The sequence below is a fragment of the Lampris incognitus genome, chromosome 3, assembly GCF_029633865.1.
Source record: "Lampris incognitus isolate fLamInc1 chromosome 3, fLamInc1.hap2, whole genome shotgun sequence".
Taxonomy (NCBI): Eukaryota; Metazoa; Chordata; class Actinopteri; order Lampriformes; family Lampridae; genus Lampris; species Lampris incognitus.
The window spans coordinates 82,576,457-82,597,565 of NC_079213.1; the positions used below are offsets into that span (position 1 = coordinate 82,576,457).

At 43.6% G+C, this 21,109-nt stretch overlaps 1 protein-coding gene across 5 annotated transcripts in view; it reads right to left on the bottom strand.

The window, feature by feature from the left end:
- Window positions 1-1,215: 1,215 nt before the first annotated feature.
- The window catches only part of suco (SUN domain containing ossification factor), a 101,560-nt gene continuing 81,666 nt past the window's right edge, over window positions 1,216-21,109 (bottom strand). For 3 of the 5 annotated variants that reach the window (XM_056276539.1, XM_056276538.1, XM_056276542.1), the window contains 8 exons: window positions 19,233-19,320; window positions 17,183-18,553; window positions 16,898-16,985; window positions 16,670-16,774; window positions 15,344-15,498; window positions 5,041-5,132; window positions 4,027-4,082; window positions 1,216-3,291 (listed from right to left, as the gene is read on the bottom strand). In XM_056276539.1, coding sequence (XP_056132514.1) covers window positions 2,716-3,291; window positions 4,027-4,082; window positions 5,041-5,132; window positions 15,344-15,498; window positions 16,670-16,774; window positions 16,898-16,985; window positions 17,183-18,553; window positions 19,233-19,320 — 2,531 coding nt within the window. In that variant the 3' untranslated portion in view covers window positions 1,216-2,715. The remainder of the gene's footprint in view (window positions 3,292-4,026; window positions 4,083-5,040; window positions 5,133-15,343; window positions 15,499-16,669; window positions 16,775-16,897; window positions 16,986-17,182; window positions 18,554-19,232; window positions 19,321-21,109) is intronic. The other 2 variants (XM_056276540.1, XM_056276541.1) reach the window with 2 other exon arrangements.

Below are 21,109 nucleotides of genomic sequence, written 5' to 3' on the forward strand. Positions count from 1 at the left end.
ACAAAAAACACAATAGAGCAACAAGGAAACATGGTCGCATGCATACATGTTTACATACTCACAAACATGATTTCATACACATTCAAAACCGGTACAACAAAACAAAAGATCATGATTTGCTGGGTGCATGGAACAATAAAAAAAGTCAAAGTCATGTTAAAATATAGTGTTCCAATCCATACCCATCTTCGCTACTTTCCCTTTAGCAAAAAAACAAAACAAAAAACACTCATTCGCCACTCCTCAGGAACAATATCCTTCACTTATAGGTGGGGGAAATGCATAGTCAGTGGAGCATGACAGGTGAATAGAAAATCGGGTGAGGAAATGAGTGATGATGATACATCGCTATGGTGTGGTCCAATGAAGTGTTTCATTTTCCTGATGGGAAGTAGAGTGGTTAATTAAACAGCCGTAATAAAGTAGTTCTCTCCTCAGCCACTAAGACATGTGTGAGGTGGTGGTGGGACAGGGTTTTCAGGGGTTATTGTGGTGGAAATGAAAATGTTAAGAGGAGAAAGTGGGACCATAGGGGCTGGTCAGATGTAACTAAGGTCTAATGGGAGTGTAAAGTTGGCTGACAGCAGAACAGACCATCTCTTTCTCTCTCTTTGTCAAAAGGCCCAGTCACCCAACCAAACAGGGAGCCAATCAGAAAACACTAAAAACCCAAGACGGTTGATATTCTCTTGAGAGTTATTTAAAAGATTTAATTCTGTTTTTCACATCTGCAAACTTATATGTCTTCTCGATGCTACTTAAAACGATATTGTGTCATCTCAGGTCAATCATGTTCTTGCCGTCTAGCTGCAGCAAGGGGATGAGGTAAAGTCAATCACCCAGCAGAGATACAGAAACAGGTGCATGGTTGACATTAACATTTTAAATGACAACCTGATCTTAGCCCAATATCTCTGATAGTTTGAAAACACAATAGAGAAGAAGTCTTATCCTCATACGCCTCTTGGGTGTGGCAAGAAATAAAATATGACTCCATTATTTTGTTGGATATATAAGCTATGGCAGGACATGTGACACCACTGTGATGTCTGTCTGAAATGTGTATTTGAAGCTAATGGAATGAGAAGGTTATGGCGTTACACTTTACAGGGCCTAGATTATCCCATTTCATCAGCAAACAACAATAATAATGAAACAAACAACATATAAATACATTAACTAGTTCTTGTGGGAACAAGGCATCCACAATGACCGTACCATCTAGTGCACTTTATTGCATTATTTCTATACGACACATGTATGGACACACTCCCAAGACTCTTGGGGAAACATGAGAGGCCAGGGCCTGTACTAGACAGTGAATCCGAGGGATAAATCTGTGGAGGCATTTAAATAAATAAATAGATAAATAAAACTGATCTCTCGGTGTCCTCTGTGGGGTCTGAGGTGTGTGTGACATACTGTAAACATTTGGCGAGGCCCCTACATGTGCCCCCAAAGGGAATTGATTCCATTCATAAATAGTGTGCTGAAATTAAATCTGACTTCTGAACAACCATCAGCAAGGAGCACTGCTCATTTACAGATGCAAACATTGCAAAAACACAAAAAATAATAAGAAGAAACTGCTTCACTGTTATGTTTAACTTGAACGTTACACTGACTCACTTTTCTAAGTGTTGTGTGCATGTATTTTGAGTATTTACAGGTGCTCATATGCAAGATGGTTGGCTTTTTTTCCCCTCCATTTTATCTCAGGTCCAGCCCAAACTGCAAGAGTAAAGGGTAAAAGGAGCATCTGATTGTAAACTAGCAGGATTTTAAGCTTGCCTCTATTATATTCATAATGGAGTCCAAAACAAGACATTACACTGGACAAATACAGTCACTCTGATGAACCCCACACACACTGTTTCTTCATTTAGCTCTGCTGGTTGGTTTGAAGTAGACTGGCTTGATCAGGAGAGAGAGTGAGAGGGGGCAGAAACGAAGAGACTGGGCCTGACATACCTGAAAGGCTGATGATCTGGTCCCATTACATGTAACAACTACAGCAGTGTTAGGTAGAAACAAAAGACAGCATGAATGAAATGAAGGAAATTAGAGACTGACGGGAATGAGTAAGCGAAAGTAATGCTTTTATGCTCTACGTTTCTTTCAGAACAACACGTTTCATCCAAAGGAGCAGATTCATACTTCTTGAGGCCCCCCTGAGGAAGCAGGGGACTAGAGTTGAGGCACAACCCAGCATGCACCTCTCCTCACTGCGCTGTTAAAGGGACTCGAGCCACTGGTTCACAACTCAGATGGAACAATGTGCTTGTCCAGTAGAAAACAGCTCATCCACACTTTAATGGGTTTGATTTGTATGTATATATGTCGCTCATCACTGTAGTGTCTTTCTCACTTGAGAAAAAAAAATCTTTCACTTTACGGTTTTCATCACTAAAAGCTCTAGAACACATAAAAAGGCACATTACCATAAACAGGTCTCTGATAAGGGGAGTGAAAAGGGGGAGTAACTTTCTTCTGTGAGAGAGGGGGGCAAATAATTGCAGAGTTGCAGTGGCTGTGACAAATTAATTTCCATGTGGCACAAGGATGCTCATGGGAAATGTGGTCCTTCGAATGCTCATCTCCTACCTGTGCTAATGGAAAATTGCCCGGCATGGGCTGTATATGTGTATGAATACAAGGTTGTGTACAAGTGACCGTGACCCGCTCAAAGGTTGAATGTGACACTAATGTGCATGTTCAGACGTGTCCAGTGACGGCTGTCACTCCTATGGTCCCGACACTGATCTCCTCGTTTCCCTTGATCAGCTGCTGCAGGCTGGGCAGAGAAGCCACCCCTCTCCCTGGCACGGAGGAAAACCGCAGCTCTGCCTGCCGCGACTTGCGGCGCTTCACCGAGCGCTTCTCCTGGCGGGACTTAGCATAGGAAGGCTGGTGGAGGGCAAAGGGCAGGGTATGGCCATTGCAGAGGCCCGAGGAGGACAAGAGGGGGGAGGAAGGGGGAAAGTGGCTGGAGTATAACTCCTCAGAGTGGGTGGACGAGCCACAGCTGCTGGTCTCCAAGGGCAACTCCTTGGAGGAGCAGGAGGAGGACGGTGACAAAACCTCCTCCACGGAGGGAGGGAGAAGTGGAGGCAGAGGTGGGGGAGGGGGAGGGGGGGCTGGTGCAGTGGGAGGAGGGGGTGGAGGAGGCAGGGGCGGCAAGCAGGGGTGAAAGCCGTTACACTTGAGAACCCCATTGGTGAGTGCAACGGACGGGTCAGACGCTTTCACAGTTTCAACCTTGTCCGCCGACTTCGTCTTGCAGCGCTTTTTCTAGAAAAATTAGAAACAGGATAATAAATAAAAAAGGTGCAAAAACCGAATTAAAATATTTATACAACAAAACAGCACCACATTAACCACCCTTGTGCCAGACAGTGGGCTATTATTAGCCTATTATTATGATTATTATTATGAATTTTTTTATACAAGGGAAGTGATGATGCTCTTCTCATCTTAGAGGTATGAAGCAATGTCAAAAACAAAGGCAAACAGATCTTTGGTCCACTTTTGAGTGACAATTGGTGTGTCATTTGGTCTAGTATGTGTTACACAAACAGCGTTAGGTCAGAGAAGGGTGGGAGTGCACAATGGAAAATGATTGACAAAGGCTTCTGAACAAATCACTGCTGCTGACATGAATGTGAGCAAGATATTCCCAGCTGGCCCTTATCCTTCCCAGTGCTGTGTTGTGCTGCTGCGCTAGAATTTATGTGCACAATGTCAGCCAAAAAGTGGTTAACAGACAAGTCAACTATAGGTAATGGGACTAGATGGGGGCTGCATCTCAACACTCCCTCTCAGCTCCATTTCCTTGTGCTCAGTGCAATTCCTTCACTCCTGTTAAAGACTGTGGTGATCAGAGATGGAGGAATGAAGGCTTTCCACAGCGTTGAGACACAGCCCGCTCACACCCACTGACTGACTGACTGACTGACTGACTGACTGACACCAGAAGACACAGCACTTAAGATGGCCCAACAGCAACGGTTGGAATAGACACTGTACCTTTTTCTCTGGAGAAAACCTTAGAGGTTCTACAATGTACAAGTCATCTGGACCTACTGAACAGGGGAGAAAGGGGCCAGGTTAATGATGGAATGGGTAACAGGAACACATATGTGTAACAAGCATGACATGACCTTGCAAGTAGTAATATCAAGTCTACATTGGAGGAGTGCTGCATTGACTCAGTTTTTAGTCCAAACGAAGGCACATGCCCTTTTCCTTTACAGCAGTGAGACTTAAGTAATTCATCAAAAATTCAGCTAACTAAATTCTGTCGTTATAGAGCAGAATGTACTGCCAATACAATGTGTGTGACATTACTTTCCATATATCATTACTACTTGCAAATGGCCACCATGAGCCAGCCCAAAGGATTATGATCTATTGTTAAACGTCTTAAGCCTGCGCATGAACACAAGCTGACAGTGACAGCCTCTCAGCCCTAGGGGCAGGTGGGTGGGCGGGTGCGCGCACACACACACACACACCCACACACACACACACAGAGTTGAAGGAGAGTGAACGATAGGAAGAGTTTTAGGTTTCATGAATGAAAGGCTTTATTCTCTTTGAGCTTGCAACCAGCCACTCCCAACAGGCATATGTGGCCCCAGTTTCGGCCTCCACACTGCCTACATTAGAGATATCTACATCAGAGATATCAGCCACTCAGAATGGTGCCATGAGTATGCTGGAGTGACAGAATTGAAGGCTGTGTGCAGAAGTGGATTGAAATGGTCATATGGCCAGCTCTGCAGTTGTGCAATGCGGGAAGCACATACGGGCCACGGCCATGATAATGTGATCCACATGATTTTTTTCATGTGGCAAGGCTTTGTATTTAGTCCCCTTGGTTCTCGATCTTGCTTCTGAAGGCAGATGAGTGAGGGAAAAAAAAGAATGTACGGGAAAAACATGCAGAGAGGGCAAGTTGGACAAGACACGTGTGTTCGAAGTGTGTCTGTGTATGTATTTGTGTTGTGTTTCTGTGAAACGTTGGTGGGGGGTTCTTACCTTCTGTTGAAGACAGTTGGAAGGACTTGCAGCGAATAAGTGGACAGGTCCCCCTGCGCTTTAGGCTCATATCGTCATAAGAGGAGAAGCACCTGATAAAGAAAAAAGAAAATCCAAAAGACCCATTTAAGAGTGTTGTTTTCGCTGTACTTAAACTACAGTTGTCCTTTTTCAGTAGAGGGGTGCTGTACAGTGACATTAGGGGAGCAAATATAACAATGAAGACAGGGAAGTAAGCCAATATTTACTTTTTGAAAGCAGGGCATTAACTGGATGGAGATGGCCAAAACAATTATAAATAACACAGGTCACTTAAACCCAGGCCTAATGCAGTCAAGTCCAAGTCAAATTTATTTGTATAGCCCATTATTACAAATTACAAATTTGCCTCAGTGGGCTTTAGAGCAATACAACATACTCTCCGTAGACCCTCGCATTGGATAAGGAACAACTCCCTAATAAAACCCGTTTAACGTGCGGCTGTCCTAATCATATGTACCATGTTTGCAAGGAGAACCAGACTGAGATGCTTGACTGCATCAAAAGTAAGTTGTTTCGGTGAAAAACGAGGGACTTCTGGGTGATTCAAAATGAAGACAAACTGAGCAAAAAAACGGGAGCTTCCAAAGAACATCTGTCTTAACCATATCACCTAGGGGGACCAAACCCCCCCCCCCCACAAAACAATGTCGAGTACTATCTGGCTAACTAGCTCTATTAACTAGCAAACGCGAGCCGGAGCTCTAAAGCTGTATGTCCAACATCAGTAGATGAACTGCTAGAGCTCTACAGGCCAACTATGCACCAAAGATCAAAAGAACGTAACTGAAGCTGAACTGGAGTTCGTAACGATGGACACGCTCAAAGAAATCCTGGCTCAACAAAAGACTCTGAGGAGCTATTAAGAAGACAAGGGACGTCATTCACACAAATGATCATGGATTCAACTAACAGTCTAAATTACTCTCAGCAGGATAATGATGAAATAAAAGCAACACAAGGCGGATAAAAATGCTTTTCAGCACTTAGACAAACTGGTGAAAAAAAAAATTCACTCTAATTCAGTCTAATATCCTCCTTGAGCGTCTCAACTATTTGGAGAACCAAAGCCAAAGGAACAACAATTGATGGAATAACTTCAGATCATGCAGAAGAATCATGGACTGAGACTGAGAACAAGGTGTGTGAACTGTTAACCACCAAGCTGAAAATTGAGGCCAACTCAACTCAAATGAAAGGAGCCCATAGAAGGGGGAAATGCAAACGAGACGCTGAAAGAACCCAAGGCATCATAGTGAAGCTCTTGCGTTTTAAGGATAAGGACCTCTTAATGGAATAGGCTAGAGCACACCCAAAAAACACCTCGGTGCACATAGAGGGTGACAGAGGAAGATGCAGAGGGCAGGAAGAGATGGAAACGGATGATCCGCTGTGGTGACCCCTAACAGGAGCAGCCGAAAACAGCAGCAACAGCAGCAGCAGTAGTAGTAGTAGTAGTAGTAGTAGTACATAAATGAGGACTTTTCTGAATGGCTGAGGAAAAAGAAAGCTGAACTTCTGCCTGCAATGAGAGAAGCCAGAGCAAAGGGTAATTACGCCATAATCAGTTATGATTGGCTAATTGTGAGAGCAAAGAGAAACACTAATGGGTCATCCTAGTTTTTTTTAATGGACATCAAATGACTATGGATCATTAGGTTGTCATTGAGACTGTGCCATAAGCCACTAAATGCCTATTAAACTACTAAATAAAGAACTTGAAATTCTTCATCTAACCATTAGTAGCCTTAAAAATAAGGTGCAAGAACTGAGTCCTGTGCTGTTCGAAAATGCTTTACACATTGGTGCCATTTCTGAGACACATTTAGATGCATCTATAGAAGACACTGAGGTGGCAATACAAAGTATAAAATAGTCAGACATGATAGAAATAAGCAGAGAGGAGATGTAGTGTTTTGCATTCAAGACTATATACCAATCAGAATAAGAAAGGATCTAAGTGCACCAGGTGTAGAAGCACTGTGGCTACAGGTGCATCTATATAATTTTAAACCTATATTAGTGGGCTATGCTACAGACCACCTAACTCTACTACACAGTACCTTGCGCACATATGCACAATGATACAGACAGTCACTGATACTGACAGAGAAATATATTTTGTTAGAATCTTAATATTGACTGGTTCTCCAATACATGTACACTGGGGAAAAAAAGTTAAGTGATTTAACTATTGTATGCAAGTAATCCCAGATTGTGAATTCACAAATAAATTAAATATCAGGTGCTCAGGAATATCCTGTTTATTTTGCATAGATCCTTTTTCCTCTAATTCTGTGGCAATGTGTTCAAAGGTTGTATCTGTACCAGTGGGCTTCAGTGATCATAACATCATTGCAGTGTTAAGGAAAACAAAGCTTCCTAAAGCTGGGCCTAAAGTGATATACAAATGAATTTCTAAAAAAAAAAATTGCGAAAATGCATTCATGGAAGACATGAATAAGATACAGTGGGATAATGCGGTTAAATTAACTTGTGCAGAGGCTGCCTTACGATTATTTATGCAACTGTTTGTGTCTACTTGGGACAAACATGCTCCTATCAGAAAACTGTCAGAACCACTAAAGCCCATTGGCTTGATTTGGAGTTGAGAAGCATGTATGACAGAGGGAACAACTGGAAAAAGCTGCCATCAAATCTGGTAGGTCAGCTGATTGTCGTTCATTGAGAAACAGTCACAAAAATGAATAAACAAAAGAAAAAGCAATATTACCGATCCAAGACTGACGAAATTAAGGGTGACAACAAAAAGTAACGGAGAACTCTTTTTTTTTTGAGCTCCTTTACTGATCCCCATGGGGAAATTATGCTCTGCATTTAACCCATCCTAGCTGTGTAGCTAGGAGCAGTGGGCAGCTGCTGTGCAGCACCCGGGGACCAACTCCAGTTTGTCTTGCCATGCCTCGGTCATGGGCACAGACAGGAGTATTAACCCTAACATGCATGTCTTGACGGTGGGGGAAACCGGAGCACCCGGAAGAAACCCACCACAGACAGGGGGAGAACACGCAAACTCCACACAGAGGATGACCTGGGATGACCCCCTAGGTTGGACAATCATGGGGTTCGAGCCCAGGACCTTCTTGCTTTGAGGCAACAGCGCTAACCACTGGTCCACCATGCCGCCTTAATGAAGTAATTGGTAAAGATGAAGTGACTAAAACTTCCTCATTTATTGAATCTAGTGGTGGATTTATTACCAAACCTTGAGCTATAGCTAATTATTTTAATAATTATTTCATAGGTAAAGTGGATACGGTAAGAAATCAAATGTTGCAAGTGGATGGTAAGCTGTCTGAGTCACTAATTAAACATACGTATGAAAAAATGTTAATTTGACTTTATTAATATAAATATAGAAGAAATGGAAAAGCTTCTCTTGTCACTGAAGAGTGATGAACATTGTGGCTATGATAATCTGAATGGTAAATTACTACAGCTGTCAGCTAGGTTTGAGGCAAAACCACTGTCATTTTCAATTTATGTCTGAATGAAGGTGTTTATCCACAAATGTGGAGAATAGCAAAGGTTATTTATCTACCAAGCAGCAAGGAGTCATTTACTGGACAACATAGTAGACCTATTAGCATTTTGTGTAGCATTTTGCCTGTTCTGAACAAACTTATGAAGGGTATTGTATTCGAACAGATTCAGCATTACTTCTCGGGAAAACGGTAACAACTCTGAATTCCAACAGGCATCCAAGGTTGGTTACTCAACATGTACAGCTTTCGATCTTATAGACCATGAACTACTGCTCATCAAACTATGCATATGGATTCAAAACTTAGCAGCCATCAATTGAATGAAAAGTTATTTATCCAACAGACAACACTGTGTTTTGTTTAATGATACCCTGTCATATACTAAATTGCTACAATGTGGAATTCCCCGGGGCAGCTGTCTAAGACCTCTCCTATATTCCATATTTACATTTGGGTAGCCGAATGCTAGCGGCCAACCTGCAGCACACCATATAGTCTTCTCCAGGTGACTGGCTGTTTATATCCCACACTTTCCTCCCAGAACCTCCATTTCTGCCTATGGTGGCACTCCTGTCTGTGCCCCGAGGCATGGCAAGATGAACTGGAGGTGGTCCCCGGGCGCTGCATGGCAGCTGCCCACTGCTCCTAGCTACACAGCTAGGATGGGTTAAATGCAGAGCATAATTTCCCTACGGGATCAATAAAGTATCTCTCTCTCCCTGCAGTACTATTCCGCCCGCTAGCTCCACCCCCCACTGGCCTCATCTGTCATTAACCCTCTCACCGGGAGTTTTCCCGATACTGACTATTATTAGGCATCGGGCGTCTCATCCACACGATATATCTAATAGTAGAAACAATAACAACCTAATAGCTGGAGCAAATATCTGCAATTTACATCCCATTTGCTGTATTCCTATTGCCTTTCAATCTGCTTTGATAGCAAACTGTTTTGGCCTCCTGAATATGAGATCTCTTAGTAATAAGTCCTGGTCAGCAGATTCACACTACCCGAAGAGATCTGACCGGCGTGTAGATCACAGTGTTCTAATTTCGCTAGTTAAATCAGCTGTTTATATGCACATGACCTGTCATAAGCTTTCCCTCTACAATATCTGATCTATCACCACCACAGCCCTTCTGGTCCATGACTTCATCACAGAGCACAAACTGGATTATTTATGTCTCACTGAAATCTGGTAGTCACAGAATGACTTTCTACAGCTAAATTCAGCAACTCCACCAGGATTTGTTTACATATGCAAACCTTGGTCTTTGGGCAGAGGAGGCGGCCTCGCGCTGATTTATCGTGACACTATAAAAGTAATGCCACTCTACCTAATCAATCTTCCTTTGAACTGTTGGCTGTTAAGCTCTATGGACCAACACCTACCATTGTTGCTGCTCTATACAGTCCACCTAGGACATCGAATATTTTTATCACTGAATTCTTGACAGTTTTAACCACCCTTAGTGCAATGTCTCCAAATACACTGCTCAAAAAAATAAAGGGAACACATACGCAATGCAATGTAGCTCCAAGTCAATCACACTTTTGAGATATCAACCTGTCCAGTTAGGAAGCAACACTGATTTGTGAATCAATTTCACCTGTTGGTAAATTGTCTAATTTCCACCAGGTTTCTTTTTTCCAGAGTTGGTGCAGTGGGCCCTGGGTTCCTGCTCATGCATGACAATGCTCGTCCTCATGTGGCCAGAGTGTGTCAGCAGTTCCTGTATGTCGAGGGCATTGATGCTATGGACTGGCCTGCACGTTCCCCAGACCTGAATCCAATCGAGCACCTCTGGGACATCATGTCTCGTACCATCCGCCAACGCGATGTCGCACCGCAGACTGTCCAGGAGTTGACCGATGCCCTGATCCAGGTCTGGGAGGAGATCCCTCAGGAGACCATCCGTCGTCTCATCAGGAGCATGCCCAGACGTTGTAGGGAGTGCATACAGGCACGTGGAGGCCACACACACTACTGAGCCTCATTTTGAATAGTCTTGAAGAATTTCCACAGAAGTTGGATCAGCCTATGTTCTCATTTTCCACTTTGATTTTGAGTATGATTCTGAATCCAGACCTTAATGGGCTAATGATTTTGATTTCCATTGATCATTCTTAGGTTATTTTGCTCTAAACACATTCCTCTGTCTAATAAAGATTTTCAGCTGAAATATTTCATTCATCGAGGTCTATATTGTGTTTTTAGGTGTTCCCTTTATTTTTTTGAGCAGTGTATAATCCTAATGGGGGATTTAAATGTTAACTTTGATAACACTGACTAGATGTTCACTAGAGATTTTAAATCAATTTTAGATTGCTTTGACCTAACACAACAGGTCAACTTTTCAACCCACACCAAGGGTCATATCCTTGACTTAATTTGCTGTTCAGGCATCCTACCATATAACGTCACCTCTGCTGAACTACCTATCTCTGACCATAAAGCTGTGTTATTCAACACCAACCTACCGCTCAATAAATCAAGGGTGCATCATACCATATCATACCACAACATCAGATATGTTAATCCAGATGATCTCAGCAGTTTAATTATCTCAAACCCGATTCTTGCTCCCACCTCCTCACTCCCTCATCTTATGGACTACTAAAATGATAGTTTATCTTCCGCACTTGAGTTTAGCACCTCCAAAAACACAGATTGTCTCATTTGCCCATACTGCTCCCTGGTACACACCTGAACTACGTCAGCTCAAGGCTATAGGTCTGCACCCCAAAAGGCTTTGCATCAAGACAGGACTTGCTGTTCATAAACAAATGTATTCTGATCATATACTCCATTACAAAAATGCTCTTTCAACAGCTAAAAAATCCTATTATGCAAATATCACCAGTACAGGTGAAGAGAATACTAGAACGCTCTTCACCACAGTGAAAAGTTTACTCAACCCACCTGAAACCAATATGAACAATAACTTTTCTAATAAAAAATGCTCTTTTTTTTTTTTAAAGTTTTTCCAATTCCAAAATTAGTGCAATTCATGAGCTGCTGGCCTCTGCCGACATCATGCAGACTGACTTACCATCAGCAAGCGCCATGAAACTGTCTCCATCCACTGTCCTATGTGACTTCAGTCTTCCAACTGAAAACCACATTTTTGAACTTATTACTAAATCCAGCACCTCCACGTCACCTAGATCCAATCCCCACAACCCTAGTTAAAACATGCCTGCCCTCTGTCATCTCCCTGATAACCTCCATCATCAGCTCCTCTCTGTCCACTGGTACAGTTCCTCCTTCACTGACTGTTGCCATAATCAGACCAACTCTGGAAAAAACCTGGTTCAGATTCTAATGACCAAAATAATTACCAGCCAATTTCCAATTTACCATTCATCTCCATTATCCTTAAGAGGGTAGTCGCAGCTCAACTCCAGATCTACCTTGATAACAATAATCTCTTTGAAAAATTCCAACCTGGCTTTTGCCCCTAACATAACACAGAAATAGGCCTGGTTGAGATCATCAATGACATCCTTCGTGCAGCTCACTCCAGTCTACTCTCTATCCCCATCCTTCTTGACCTCACCACAGCCTTTGATACTATATCCCATCAGCTCCTCACCGATCATCTGGGTAGCACTGGAGTTGGGGGCACTGTATATCAGTGGTTTGCTTCCTACCTACGTACAGACAGGACACATTTTGTACAGATTCAGAATTACCGATCAGAAAGTTTCATAGTACGGCATCCGGGTAGTGTAGCAGTCTATTCCATTGCCTACCAACATGGGGATTGCTGGTTCGAATCCCCATTACCTCTGGCTTGGTTGGGCATCCCTACACATAATTGGCCGCGTATGCGGGTGGGAAGCCGGATGTGGGTACATGTCCTGGTCGCTGCACTAGCGCCTCCTCTGGTCAGTCAGGGTACCTGTTCAGGGGAGGAGGAGGAACTGGAGGCAATAGTGTGATCCTCCAACGTGCTACGTTCCCCAGGCAAAACTCCTCACTGTCGGGTGAAAATAAGTGACTGGCGACTTCACATGTAACGGAGGAGGCATGTGGTAGTCTGCAGCCCTCCCCGGCTTGGCAGAGGGGATGGAGCAGCAACCAGGACGGCTTGGAGAGTGAGGCAATGGTCAAATGCAATTGGGGAGAAAAAATGCCCCCCCCCCAAAAAAAGTTGCATAGTTCCCCATGGAGTTTCACAGGGTTCAGTGTTGGGGCCACTCCTGTTTATTATTTACCACCTCCCTCTTGGCAATATCTTCCGGCACTATGGTATCAATTTCCACTGCTATGCTGATGATACACGGCTTTATGTGTCCACTAAGCCCACTTCCTCTCTCGCCTCCAGTACCCTCACTGCTTGTCTCCATGATTTACAGATAAGGATGACAAACAATTATCTGAAATTCATCAGTAGTAAATCTCCATGTTACCTCCGGCTTGGTCGAGCATCCCAACAGACACAATAGGTCGTGTCTGTGGATGGGAAGCCAGATGTGGGTATGTGTCCTGGTCGCTGCACTAGCACCTCCTCTGGTCGGTCAGGGCGCCTGTTTAGGGGAGAGGGGGAACTGAGGGGGGGGGGGGGGGGAGTGTGATCCTCCCATGTGCCATGTCTCCCTGGTGAAACTCCTCACTGTCAGGTGAAAAGAAGCGGCTGGCGACTCCACATGTATCGGAGGAGGTATGTGGTAGTCTGCAGCCCTCCCCGGATTGACAGAGGGGGTGGAGCAGCAACCGTGACACCCCAGGAGAGTGAGGTAACTGGCCAAATACAATTGGGGAGGAAATCTGAGAACCCCCCCCCCCCAAAAAAAAGAAAGTCTCCCAGATTGCCTTTTTTCATCTGCGAAACATTTCCAGAATACACCCTGCTTTAACATAACACTCCACGGAAGTCTTAGTCAATGCTTTGGTCACATCACGCACTGACTACTGCTATGCAATCCTGGTAGGCATCCCCAAATTTATTGGACTTCAACTCATCCATAATTCTGCAGCACGGATTATTACACATTCAAAGTCCACTGAACATGTCTCTCCCCTGCTGATTCAATTACACTGGCTTCCTGTATCACAGCGGATTAACTAACAAACGTATTAACATTCAAAGCTCTTCATAATCTATCCCCTGCTCATCTCACAGACCTCCTTCAGACTTGTACTCCATCTCGCTCCCTGCGGTCTTCACCAGCTGGTCTATTGGCACTATCAGCCATCAACCTCAGCACAATGGGTGCCAGGGCTTTCTCCTATGCTGCACCCAAACTCTGGAACATTTCCTGTCATATCCACATACTGGACTCTATTACAGAATTCAGAAGTGCTCTTAAAACCCATCTTTTTAAACTAGCTTAGTGACTTTAACAGCATTAACCGCATCATCTTCATCTTGATTTAACTCCTTGCTGATGTATGCTCCGTTGTTTATTGTGTTTTATTGTTGATTGTACTCGGTGTTTTTTACTGCTTTGTTATTTACTGTATTTGATGTAAGGTGATCTTGAGTGTCATGAAAGGTATCATTAAATAAATACATCACCATTTGCATCATTAAATGCATCATCTGCCATGTGTATTAAAAAATGCATGCATGGCTATGTAAATTGATGATACTACAATGTACGTATGTATCTGCAGAAAATACCAAGGACGTTAACAAAATGCTTGAAGAAGAGCAAATGCTGGTTTCTGAAAATAGGCTAAAGTTGAACATCTCAAAATTCAAGAGTCTAACATTCGGCTCCAGGCATGCTCTAAGGACAGATCAAGAGCTGTGCATCTCTTTCTAGGGGTAGCTATTGAGCAGGTTAAAGAGGGCAAATTGTTGGGTGTCACACTTGAGGGAACACTTTCATCGTCAACTCACATTAATAATATTGTTGCCAAAAAATTAGTAGAGGCATTTCCATCATCATCAGATGTGTTTACTTTTTAAGCGAGATAACAACTTAACAAGTAATACAACCTTTAGTCTTATCCCACCTTGATCACTGTCTGGCAATCTGGTCTAGTGCTTCAAAACAAGAGCTTAATATGATCCCCATCATTCAAAACAAAGCGACCTGCACTGCTTTTCATTGCTCAATGAGGGACAGTGTGGAAGGGATGCATGCCATGGATGAGGGTGGAAGAGAGACTGGAATGCAGCTTGGTCCAGTATATAAGAAACATTTATGCCTTGAGAAAACCCATACTTATGTTCACAGTTAACACACACCAAAGATGGACATTATTATGACACCAGACATGCCTTGATGGGATGCTTCATGTTAGCTTTACCTAAAACCAATGCTTTTAAGAAAACGGCAATGTATAGGGCTATGTCAAATTGGATGAAACTACCACTACATTTAAACCAGATTACTAGTAAGATCAGTTTTAAAAATAAATTATTCAGAAAAAAATAAGTTTAGGCCACATATGATATTCTGTATGTTTGTGGTACTTAGACCATTCTTCACTGTGCACTACTAGTATTGGGCAGTTCTTTTTACCTAGCTTTTTCATGGGATACTTTTTTATTATGTTTTGACCAATTACTGTTGAGGTGACATTACGAATGTGAGAGAACTACTTATTTTCTCATATTTTTATTTTGTTAATATTGTGGCTTTGTACCTAATGTGACGTTTGAAAGTCTTGTCTTGTCTTTTGCGTGGATCCCAGGAAGAATAGTTGTTTCTGCGGTAATAATGAATGGGGATCCTAAATAAATTGAAATTTAAAAAAAAAAGAAAAGAAAAGTGGTGTGTGTGTGTGTTTTTTACCAACCTCTTGGGGCTAGGGTAGCAATTGGTCTTGGGCAGGGCAGCAGGGCTGATCTTATTGTTGGGATAAGAGCTGCGACAACACTGCAGACACAACAGCAGGCCCAGAGAGAGGCAGAGAATCAAGGACATCACCAGGTAAGTCTGACGGTCAGATACCTGAAGAACACACACACACACGCACGCACGCACGCACGCACGCACACACGCACACACACACACACACACACACACACACACACACACACACACACACACACACACACACACACACAGTTGATACAGAAATATTCTTTATCAGGGTCCGCAGTGGTGTAGCGGTCTAAGCATCAGCTTTGTGTCGATGCAGTTGCCCACTGGGGCCTGGGGTTCGTGTCCCGGTCTGGTCAGATCCGACTATGGCCGGACTCGATGAAGCAGCAATAATTGGCAACGCTGTCTTCGGGAGGGGGGTGGAGTTGGCTTTTGCTCATCACATGAATGCGTCTCTATGTGTGTCAGAATAGCAGTGATTCGGCCTGGATTCGCCTTGTGACGGAAGTGGCGAGGCGTCTCCTTCAAAACTGCCGGCCGAACGCATGCAGTACGAGGGTGGGTGTTTGAACTAAAATAGGGATCGATTGACCACTAAATTGGGAGAAAAAAGCGGAAAATCAGAAATGTATAGAAAAAACAAATATGCTTTATCACAAGTTGCACTGCAAAGTCACTTGAGACACAACTAACTGTAGGAAACCGAGCACACATCAAGAGGTCATAAGAGCCAAGAGTGAAATAAAAAAGGGAACCCTTGTCAGTAGAATATGTTGTATATTCCCTGCTGCAGTCCTTCATTGAAATCCCCATGCAGTTCAACCATCTTCTAAACAGCATACAGACCATGATTTCAATGAATATGTCATATACTGATAGATTACTATTATTCAGACACACACCATACATCCATCCATTATCCGAACTGCTTATCTTGACACATCATACAATGAACCTAAGATTTTAAATTCAATAGATCTTCCTTTAAAACAATGATAATGTAAACAGTTGAGCCCATTCTAATGTATGTATCAAACACATCCTTTTTTACAGATGATATACACTGTTATTTTCCTTTTCAAACCATTCAGGTATTGTTTTGACTATGTGCATTAAATCTAGTTTGCTGATATGATTGCAATTGTCTTTATTTATTTAGAATTTTACTAAATGCAAAACTGCCTGCTCATAAACCTTTGGGGAGAAAAAAAGAGAAAAATCAAAATTCCACAGGAAGGCGGCTGATTGCAACAAAGTCTTTTCTTGTCAACATGTACAACAATAGAGTGTAAGCTACCTCTCTCTGCAACTGGGTGACTGTAATGGTGAGATTGAGCATCAGCCTGGTGACATTCTCCAGCTGGCTTTGTTGAACTTGTATAGAGTCCGTTTGCTTCTGGTCCTGGACAGATGCATGAGCAGAGTGCAAAATAAACATGGGCGTTACTTAGCTATCACTGAAACTCATTAAGCACCCAACACTACTGTTAAAGGTAAGTGCCCCTAAAGTCTGGCTACTACTGACCTGCTCCTCAGCAATACGTGACGTGTTTTGCAGTTTAATGATGGTCTTGTTGAATGCTCTCTGCATCTCTTCCATCTGTTTACGATACCTGGCCAACACAAATACAAAAATCCATTCTTTGTAGCTTCTTCACAGTTTCTAAGAGCTTTAAACACATGGTCATATAAAATTACAACATACTTTGTAAATTAAACTAAGTGCTTTAAAAACATTATCAATGTCATCATTATTATTCAGTTATATCCCCTCATTCAGTGCTAAACTGCATTGTGCTCAGTGGCTCACCTCTGACTGAGTTCCTCCAGGTATCTACTGGACAAGCTCATGTTCATTTCCAAGGCTTTGATCCTGTTGTTCAGCCTCATGAACACACTCTCCTTCTGGCTGGAGCTATGCACCGTGCCCCCATTTAGTAGTGCTCCATTTCCATTCACTCCCCCGCCACCGAACTCGCCTGCACTCTGCAGCTCAGCATAAAAGTCTGTGGCCGTCCGGTGGATATTCCCATTGCCATTGGTACTTAGGAGGAGCTCATCTACCAGGTCTTCCCCACGATGGTGCTCTACAACCTGGATGAGGGATTCACTCTGTTCCCTGTGGGTCTGGGAGGCCTGGAGGTTGTGCCTCTGCAAGTCCCCGCCATCTGTTCCCAGCCTTACTGCGTCTGAATGGGTGTCATCCAGCGGGGGAGCTGTTGGCAGCTCAGTAGGTGGAGTGATCATGTCTGTGGATTTGGAGGCCGTGGGGAGAGGCTGCTCCTTGCCAGAGGGAACAAGGAGATTTAGGTAGGGAGAGGCGGTCTCAAGGGACAGATGCTGCAGGGGAGAGGTAAGGCTAGGGCTGGGGGTAGGGGTGCTACCACTAACCTGCGTCTCTGGGACAGGGACCCTTTGGAAAGTTGGAGGGGAGACAAGGTCCAGAGCTGCATCTTTGATGGGAGGTAACACCCTCTCTTCCTGGGTGGGCGTGGGCCGGGTCAAGGAGGTGTGGGAGAAACTGTGAGGAGTGATGGTGGAGGTTCTACTCGGCTCCAGAAGGATCTGGGGCTCCGTAGTGTGCGTGTCAGGGATGTGGGTGCTGGGGTGTGTGTGCAAGCTGTGGGGCTCTGCAGAAAGTTTGCCCTCATTCTGAGCCTGCAAAGGCATCTCGGGCTCTGAAAGCTTCTCTGTAAGGGGAGGGGGTTCTTGGATGGGGGGCACAGGGACAAGGATCTGTGGAGGTGTGTGCGTCAGGGCAGGTGTGTGTATGTCCAGTTGTGTCTGTGTCTGAGCATTCAGTTGTCTGCGTTGGAGGCTGCGCTGTCTTACTTTGGCTAGCTTGGCTGAGCACCAGCAGTGGAGCAGCTCTGGCAGGGTGGCCATGCAGGACTGGGAGATGGAAAAGGAGGAGAGAGGACAGTACACCTGACTCTCCCTCCGTCTCTTCCTTGCCTCCCTCCTCATCTGCTCCTCTCTCTCCTCTTCCTCCTCCTCCTCCTCTCCCTCCATCAGCATGACTGTGGACTGCCTGGGCTCTTCGTTATCGTCGTCCTCAACCAGAGTGACAATCCTTCTGTCCTCCGGTGAGTCTGGTGATAAAGAGGAAGGTGTAGAAGAGTCTCTAGACCCCTCGGAGTCCTCTGGGGAAACAGGATGCACTGACTCTGTCATCTCCAATCTAGGGGTAAAATTTTCAAAATGACTTGGGGGCATACTCACAGAGGAGGTCATTGGTGTGTTTGTCTTTGTGGGTGTGTGAGCGATACAGTACATGCATGTATAGCAGGTTAGAAAAGTAGTTTACATGGTTGTGCATGTACTTCATCATATTTTGTGTGGGGGTTAAAGGGAAACTGCAATTTTCAACATTATCACTAAATAATTATGTAATAGGACTAACATGCCATTAGCAGCCAATAATACTGAACAGTCTTCTGTGTGTCTCTGAAATGGTGCTGAAATTGTGTGGAAAACTAAATGTGAAAATTATTATGTGAAACTTATTTCCTGGTTTGCCGCCACCTTCAGTGGGCTACATCGAAACAGTGGAAGAAAATGTGAATAATACCGCTACTGTTGTGGCGAATGACAGCGATTCACCAATTGCGGAAACGTGTCACCCAGTGGCTTTACTGACAGACACTTTTCTGCAATCGGTGGCATTGAGTGACACACAGATGTCTGACTGCTAAGTATTATGGCCGCTAATGGAGTGTTATCTCTACAACACAAAGAAATAATGCTGAAAATCATGACCATTTCCCCCCAAGACTCATTAAAAACCATCACTTATTTACTGTTATTCCTTTTTAATATACCAATTAGTGTGTGTGTGTGTGTGTGTGTGTGTGTCTTACATCATGGAGCTGCTGAGGGTGGTGGTGGGTGTGAGCAGAACTTCTGTGCTCCCCTCAGTTTCATTCTGAGTCTCTTCTGTAGCATTGGCTATAAGTTGAACAAACCGACAATATTTTGTCAAGTCAGAACGGGGCTATGATAACTCCAGGCTGCAGTCAGAAATAAGGCAGCCACAGTACTTGGCAGCAGCAAGTTTCCGCCAACCACTGTGTGGATAGAACAGCTAAAATGAGGGATAAGGAAACAGTTTGCCAACACTGACAGTGTTTCTGCTTTTCCCCAAACATGGGCCTGCCCGACAGCCACAAAACCAGTCTAGTCCAGTTAGGACTGCTCCACCCCCATCTGTGTGTGTGTGTGTGTGTGTGTGTGTGTGTAAACAGGCATCAGAAGTGCCATAACTCCAGCTAAACCAGTATTTAGGGTAAATGTTTTGTGAGGCAACACTTTCTGGGATTGCTTCATATAATGAAAGGCTGAATTTCCTTCAGAAACCGAGAATATGCTTTAAATCCTTGTGGCCAGAGCTTTTCTGAACCAGATTCTGTAAACCTTTCTCTGGGAAAATGTTACGAGTACTGAAAAAAAGAATAAAATAAACCTTTTTGTTCCTAATGGAGCAGCATCAGAGAAAGCGTCTTCTTTCTAGCTTCAGGACAGACTTGTTCATTTAGTTTCAAAAATCTCGACTAAACTGTTTTAAGATTATACGGAAAAAAACTTCTGAGGGTGGTTTTTGCTTTCATTGTGCTGCCTCGGGAACATTCTGACGTCACTCCCTGTGTGGTAACAAGAGTCAAGCGCTTGGTGGTGAACCCCCCCTCCCCCATCTCCCAGTTTTATTACACGACTCAGCTCCACTGACTCAGAGTAACACACAGATAGCCATGTTTCTGTTAAATTCCTGGTAAAGACCTCCTGCCAGCAGCCAGATATACATCTGGTTCCCTCACCAAACAGCGCACATGCACAAGTGTGTACACACACACACACACACACACCATTCTTAAACAGTAAATATGCATACAAGCACGAAAAAACACACGAGAACAACCCCACATACAAATGCATACAGTATAAGAAAATGCATATGCCGGATATGAAAACACAGTGAATACGGCAATGACCTACTTTTAGAACTAGCTAATCTAAATAATATGCGGTATCCAATGTTCAAATTCTACAGACCAACACTTGGAGACACTGAAAACAGTGAAAAGGGGGAATGAAAAAGAAGTGTGGGCAGATGGAAGAAGACTAATGTTACAAATCAGTCAGATGGCAGAACCAAATGATCAGTAAAACAGTATAATGGGGCCAAGCCTAAGTGTCAGTTATTACGTCAAACCTATTATGGCTGCAGAACAAGAGATGACTCAGGACATTTCATAAGCAAAAAAAAAAAAAATTGGGGGGGGGGGCTCGTGTTTTTTAGCATGTCAACTAGAGATTTACTCATCATTCTACATGACTGAATGAGTTGTATTTGACTATCCCACATCCTACTCGAGGACAATATCAAGCTAAAGAAAAAAGCAGAAGGGCACATGACCCTCTTTCCCCAGAAGAGGTGGAATAAGGAAACGGGTTGTGTCCAACTTCCATATAAAAAAAGAACACACTACGAGTAAGACTTTTACAATGTGAGAAGTAACTCTGAGATGTACATTCCTGAAAATGCTCACCAAGACAGCAGCCTTTTATTACTTTTACTTCTCGTCTCAGGCTTTCAATTCCAAGTTATGTCATTTTCAGAATTTAGCACAAACCAGTTTCTCCATAACAGCAAGTCACAGTTCTAGGGAGCATATACACTCACTGGCCACTTTATTAGGTACACCTTGCTAGTACCGGGTTGGACCCCCTTTTGCCTTCA